The following is a 7,372-nucleotide window of genomic DNA, read 5'->3' on the forward strand; positions in this document are numbered from 1 at the left end:
CTATCTGGGTCTATATCTTTTCTATCTCAGTTTTACACTATAGGCTATAAACCTATTCCAAATGTTTTCCAGAAAATATATAACACCCTGGTCACTGTCATATCCACTTATTTATGTCCACCTTTTCTGTGTTGAATATTTCAGTGACTCCTTTAGACCAAAGATTTCATATACCACTAGTTGGCATGCAGTAGACATGCTTAAGCTCATATGCCTTGTCACTGCAATGCCTTGAAAGGCACATTGCAACATTGCATGCTAAAATATTTCAGGCCAGCAGTAACATGATTACGGCACCACCACGATGCACTCGTGTCTACTCTTTTGTAATAACGACAGCACTCCACTGCGTCCACTATACCGTGATATCCGAATCTCGAGCGAATCGTTATTTTGAACGGGTTCTTTTTATTGATTCATTCGAATCGAATCGCGTTTGTAAATCACAGGAGTAAAACTGTGAGTGTGAAGTGGGTTATATATCCCAAAAACAAAACCGCATTTTGTAAAATCACACAACCAAAACACATTGCTAAAGTAAAAATACAATATGGAAAAATGCATTTTACCACAAAAATAAATCGACGACAATTTAAACGAATCAGTGAATCGTTTTTATTAAACGGTTCACCGAACGAACCGATTCGTCAAAATGAATCGGACCTCCCAGTGCTTGCTGCCATCTGTTCGGAGCAGCGTGACGCCCCCTGCTGTCTGATGCATGAAAGGCGCTGGGCAAGTTTCACACAACCCTGAGCGACTCCTCAAAGCAATGTGTGCTGGAATTTGACTCGGGTGATGCTCTCAACAGCGGGTTTCGTATGCTTTTCGCTTGTGACCTAAAAGCTGCCGTTTTGTCCGTGCGGAGGTAAAATGAGCAGCACGGAGATCCAGAATTCGGGAGAGGAATCCTGCTTTCGCCTGGAGCACCTACCGGGCAAGAGTCCGCGCCTAGCGGGCAAGGCGTCTCCGCAGGTGAACAACCGCTGGGATGCGCCTGAAGTGACGGCCAACGGGGTCCTTGACATTGAGGATCGGATTTTACGAATCACCGGTTATTACGGCTATAACCCCGGATACTCCAGCCACAGAAGTAAGTATTCAGAAACACACGCAATAACAAATGCAATAGTAATGGTGTCGAGATCAAGTCACGGTTGTCTGCCCGCTGTGTTGGCCTTGAACGATGAATCTATGAATATGAATGGAAACACATGCTGTGTGGACGGTCTCGTTTTGTTTGTAGGGTGCTTTGTTCATAAGTTATGTGCATACTGCATAAATCTGAACAACACATAAATTCAGTCGGCAGAACTTTCTGTCAAAGTTTTGAATGTAACATTATAGGATATAGGCTAATGTAAAATATAACAGGATAAGGTGAACAGGATAAAAGTAGATTTAAGAAATAAAAATAAAGAATGGAAAATAAAGAATTGATTCGATTTAAACTATTCAAAATGTTACAAATAGGATAATAGATTATATAATAATAATAATAATAATAATAAAATGCCCCTTTATAAACATTTCTATTCATTAGTGAAGTAATTTAGTGTCAACAAATATAAATAGCCTATCTTGCAAATGTCTGAAGACAACTGTGTGGTAAGCTAAATACATATGGCTTTATTTATCTTTTATTGGCTTATGTTTTATGAAACAGACTATAAATAAAGCTAAGTCATACTGCACAGCACACTCATAAATTCAATGATTGTAATTACAAGTAAATCACAAGCAATACACATTGCAAGATGTGTGGTTAGACAAAATGCGCAGGTTGAAAGACACTTATTTGTTGAACAAAATGACAGTGTGAATGGAGTAGAGTGATGATTGGATCCTAATTATAGTCTGTGTGTGCCATTCCTGAATTTCAATACCTCAGTCTATTTTTATGCAGTCGAAAGAGTCTTGGCACAGGACAGATGTGAGGTTCCACTGTTGTAAGCATGCAGGATTTTAATGACTTTTGTTATTATTATTGTGGCCAAGTGTAAGTGCACATATCACACAATGGCCAGTGCAGGAGTGGTGTTGTAGCCTGTGTCTCTGGTGTGCCATTATTACACTGGCGCAGTGTGTAAGTTCATGAATCATGTCTAATGAATATCAGTGTGATAGTGTATGTGTGCATGCATTTGTGTGTGATGTCTCGAAGTCCCTGAGGACGGTAGATGGTAACGTTTACTCAGCGCTGCATTCATCTTTGCCACTCGTTTTGTTACATAAGTACATCACACATGATGGTCTGTGCCAGATACGCCAATTAAAGCAAAAACCAATGGGGAGTGCTTTTACGAGTGCTTTTTACTGTGCTCAACTAAAAACTCTTTAAAAGTCCAAAAAGGTTTTTAGATTTTTTTTTTTAATGCGAAGGTGTCACATTGAAATGTTTCCTCGGAGACTATGCCATGCTCACCGCTGTTTTAAGACCTGACTCAGCAGTATATGTAGTGAATTACAGTGTCAGTCATAGACAGGCAAGAAGAACAATGTGAAAGCACTATTATTTAACAGAACTAGTTGTAATCACCATCCATCCCAAAGAACTCCGTCTGTACTGTGTCTGTAATTGATGTCAAAGCCCAAAAGTGATGCTTTGTAAAACTAGTTAAGTGTTGGTTTCGCTCTAATCCATATAGTCAATTGCATATTTAATCCTGAGGAAATGGACAATGGCAAGTCTTTTCATGATTAATGAATGCAACAGTTTAATTTGTTAAAGTCAAGATGAAAGAGTGTTTGCAACCCATTTGACCTCTTTGTTGGCAAAGGTTTACCAAATGAAACATGGTATTAAACAAGAAAAAAAATGCTGAGCGGGATTGATTGGATTGTGAAAAGTGGCCATTGACAGACATACTGTAAATTTGAACCTAAAACACATTTTTGGGGAGGCTTTCTGACTGGGACATGGAATGTGAAGGTCATCCTCAAGAGCATCTCAACCATTGGTGTTTGTTGGACCTTTTCTTTTCCAGTATAAATTCAAATTTCTCATTTAATGTTTGCACAATTTCAAAAAGTAACATATACTATGTTTTTGTATGTTTATAATATATATTATAATTAATGTATAATTTTTATTTTAAAATATAAAATGCTGTGTATTGCACTGGCAAATTTGTGTGGGTGACACTCATAGTGTGATATATGTGCATATCTACACTGCTGTCCAAAAGTTTGGAAACACCCAGGCAAAGAGGGGTTTTGGACAGCATCATCATAAATCCTTATTATTTTGTGATGACTCTGCATTAATAAGGGACAACACAAAATATGTAAACACTATATTACATAAACAATGAATTCACAACATGGAAAATAGCTATTGATAAATCATCTCTAAACTGTGTTCTGCTTGGTCTGTTGTGTTCTAACATTAATTGGCAAACAATCAGTAAAGCTATAAAGGTGTGTGACCCAATAATCTAGAGAAAAGAAACCATATATTACCCCACTGACAGGGTAAGCAGCCATCATAGTGCTATGGAGGCACTGCCTCTGTGAACTTTTTTCTCCTCACTTTTAACTAGGCTGGATGTAGGGGCACCATGAAGAGTTTTAAGGGGGTATGCGAGGCAGAAATTTGGCCCGCCTTCTTCCAGATTTTTTTTTCTTTTTCTATGTTTTTTCTTATGACACTTAGTAAGAAATTGAAAGAAACTGAAAAAGAATTTGAAATAATTTATTAGTTAACATTTATATTATTTCATGTAACATTGGAATATTTTATTTCAAGTAACTTTTATTTCAAGAAACAAAAATGTTTTTTAAAGGGGTCATCGGATGCTCATTTTCCACAAGTTGATATGATTCTTTAGGGTCTTAATGAAAAGTATATAGCATACGTTGGTTAAAATTTCTCAATGGTAGTAAAAACCTTTTTACATTGTTAAAATCAGCTCTTTTCATAGCAACCCGTTTTGCTGCATTTCCCTTTAAATGCTAATGAGCTCTGCTCACCCCGCCCCTCTCTTCTGTGGGGTGACGAGCCGTCCTGTTTACTTTAGCCACATTTAGCCGCGAAACTTGCTAACTAGCACATTATTAGGAAAGGCGATTTGCAAAGATTCATAAAAACCCTTATACTCACTTAATCTGTAGATTAAGCTGGATCACGAATGATTTGCGCGAACAATGACGCATTTAGGCAGATCGGAGGGCGCATTCCCTTCAAAAACGAAAGTAACGTTAATCCTCTGCATCTTTAGCGGCTCAGATGTCGGGAGTAAATGACGACTGCTATGTTCATTATTACATCCAACAACAGAACACCTCAATCGCTATGGAGACATTCTTGTCTATGTCCCTGCTCCGGCATCAAAACAATGGCGGTCGGACTGTTACAGCTCACTCAGGGCAGGTCTAAGGTAAGACGGCCGTGTCAATCAACAATCGTGGGAGCGACCTTGGTCCGTGTGACGTCACACAGACAAGAACAAGCGGCAACCTTCTGGACTCTCTCGTGAAACCAACACGGAAGTGACTAAAACTGCAATTCATCGACTGGCCGCTAGAGGCTGGCTCAAATTAATGCCCAAATTAACAGCAGAAAAAAATATGTTTACAGCCTGGTACAATAAGAGGTTTTGGTCTATATAACTAATTCTGCCCTTCATGACAACTGTGAGGGGGGTGAATGTTTTTATAACTCCTTTTAAATTAAGAAGCTGAGAACGGCCTGATTTGAAAAAGGGGATATAATTTATAGAGTTTAAAAAAATACCACTGGGTGGATTTTTATCATTATAGGGTGGTTGTGTTCACACACTGCCAACACACATTTATGTTCAAATAACATGTAAAAGTGAGTTTTGCATCCGATGATCCCTTTAAAGCTTTAATTTTAGTGGTTCAAATTTTTACTTAAAAAAGTTGTTATCATTGTTTTTGACCCATGTTATCTTTTATTCTAATAAATAAGCTTATATAACATCAACATTTTAGACACCAGTTCAATTTTACAATTCTCGATTCAAATTTCAATACCACAGCAAAAAGATCTAGCCTAACAAATTTCAAACATTATTAAAGTGAACAGTCGGTAAATAAAAACAAATGAACAAATTACAAGCAATACCACAAATAAATAAATATAACAAAGATACAAATTAAAAGAGCATTTTAGGTGTTCAGGTACAGAAACTGAATAATCAAATGTAAAATAACATTGCATCTTCTTCACTGCATAAGTTAAATATAGATTAATAGTTGTTAAAGCTAAGTTATTCAGTCAAGAGCAGTGAGTGATTTTCTCTTTTATATATTTATCTATTTTTATTTTTTTCTTGAATTAACATTAAGGACACCAATAGCACCTGGTAAATAAGGCACGGTCACTTTAAATAATAAATGCTCTGTTTTTGTAGACCAATGCGCATCAGCATCACCTTGGCTCCCTCAACAAAAACCCAGAAGAATTTTCCATTGGCTTTTGGTTTATTGCACAAAATAAGCTCTTAGACCAAAGGTTTGATTCATACATGTTCTGTTTATCATGACTATTGTAAAAGTAAAATGTAAAGGGGAGATTAGTTAATGTCCTAATGTACATTATAACTTGAAGCTACTGAACCCCAGCAGCTCCTAACCAACCCATGATGGTACTTTCCTACCAGCTGGATGTAACTGCATCAGATCAGACTGGATGAAATATCTGCTGCAGCTTTACAACATGCATATGCTGTCTTGCACAGGTCCCACAAAAAGCTTACACTCTAGAAACTTTTGCAACTGTTTGCTAATTAGCTGAAAAAGGCATCAAACCTGTCTTGAATAAGACCAAGAAAGAATCATCCAGCAAAGCCTTTGCCAGAAACAATCTGCTGGTGTCATCTGTTGTCTTCTGAGCTCTCTTACACAGAGATGGCAGAGTCAATGTGACCCAATCATCTAAACCTATCTGCAGCGGGTGCTCTGACTGCAGCGCACGAATGCCCCCTTCCATCTCTGCCCAGACCACCTCGCCTAGAGAGCTATTTTTAGCTACAGGCCTAATGGGACTCTTCTCATCTACTTAGCCAGAGAGACGCTGTTAACTGTAGTCTAGTGGCGTAGCCAGCTGACTTCAATAACGAGTAATAAGGCGAATATAAAATTGGTTAGTTCACCACGGCAGCCCTCGTGTGAAGACCGATGAGTGTAAAGACCTTCGACTCTACCTGCCCAACTCCACCGAGCAAGGACACCGACAAGGCAGAATTTATTTCTTCTGTTACTATTCCGGTCTCAACCTCATGGCCCTAACTGAGACTTGGATCAAACCCGAGGACACTGCCACTCCTGCAGCCCTCTCCACTAATTTCACTTTTTCCCACACCCCTTGCGCGATTGGGAGGTGTGGAGGTACTGGTCTACTTATCTCAAATGAATGGAAATGTGATCTTCTACCATCTATTACAGGCAACAGTTAATTTGAATCACATGCAATTACTATTACCCACCCTGTTAAAATCCACTTTTTAGTTGTTTATCATCCCCCCGGTCAACTGGATAACTTCTTGGAGGAGTTGGATGTGTTACTATCAAACTTTCCTGAGGACGGTACTCCTCTGGTACTGCTCGGTGACTTCAACATCCACCTAGAAAAACCCCAGGCTGCAGACTTCAAAACTCTGCTCGCCTCATTTGATCTCAAGCGAGTGTCTATTACGGCTACTCACAAATCTGGTAACCAACTGGACCTCATCTACACACGCTATTGCTCCACTGACAACACTTTTGTTACTCCATTACACACCTCAGACCACTTCCTCATCACTTCTAACCTCACACTAACTCCTGACATAGCACACACTCCTCCGCAGGTCACCTTTCGGCGTAACCTGCGCTCACTCTCTCCCTCTCGCCTATCCTCTATGGTTTCATCCTCTCTTCCTTCACCCTCTCAGTTTTCAGCACTGAACACAAACAGTGCTACTGACACTCTCTGCTCCACTCTAACATCTTGCTTAGACAACTTTTGCCCCCTTTCATCCAGACCAGCACGTACTACCCCCTCTGCCCCCTGGCTGTCTGATGTTCTCCGTGAACATCGCTCTAGACTCAGGGCTGCAGAGAGGAAATGGCTCAAATCAAAAAACTCGACCGACCTTAGTGTGTATAAGTCACTCCTCTCTTCCTTCTCTGCAGATGTCTCCACTGCTAAAACGACATACTACCACAACAAAATTAACAACAGTTCTGACTCTCCCCTCCTCCTTCATCAACTCTTACAGCTGATGGCTTTGCAATATTCTTCATAAATAAAACAAGAAACATCAATGACCAATTCTCCACACCACAAACCGATGATAACTTCGTAACGACAAATACACACTCTCTCTCCTCCTTCTCTCCACTCTCGGAGACGGACATTTCCAAA

The 7,372-nt window shown here is 39.4% G+C and overlaps 1 protein-coding gene across 2 annotated transcripts in view; it reads left to right on the top strand.

The window, feature by feature from the left end:
• Positions 1-765: 765 nt before the first annotated feature.
• LOC107739238 (solute carrier family 35 member F4) overlaps positions 766-7,372 on the top strand; it is a 30,604-nt gene continuing 23,997 nt past the window's right edge. For both annotated transcript variants that reach the window (XR_001639978.1, XM_016551273.1), the window contains exon 1: positions 766-1,093. Coding sequence is in view for 1 of the 2 variants with exons in the window: in XM_016551273.1 (XP_016406759.1) it covers positions 874-1,093 (220 nt within the window). In the remaining variant the exon portion in view is untranslated. The remainder of the gene's footprint in view (positions 1,094-7,372) is intronic.

Source organism: Sinocyclocheilus rhinocerous, unplaced genomic scaffold (assembly GCF_001515625.1).
Source record: "Sinocyclocheilus rhinocerous isolate Xijiao unplaced genomic scaffold, SAMN03320098_v1.1 scaffold495, whole genome shotgun sequence".
NCBI lineage: Eukaryota > Metazoa > Chordata > Actinopteri > Cypriniformes > Cyprinidae > Sinocyclocheilus > Sinocyclocheilus rhinocerous.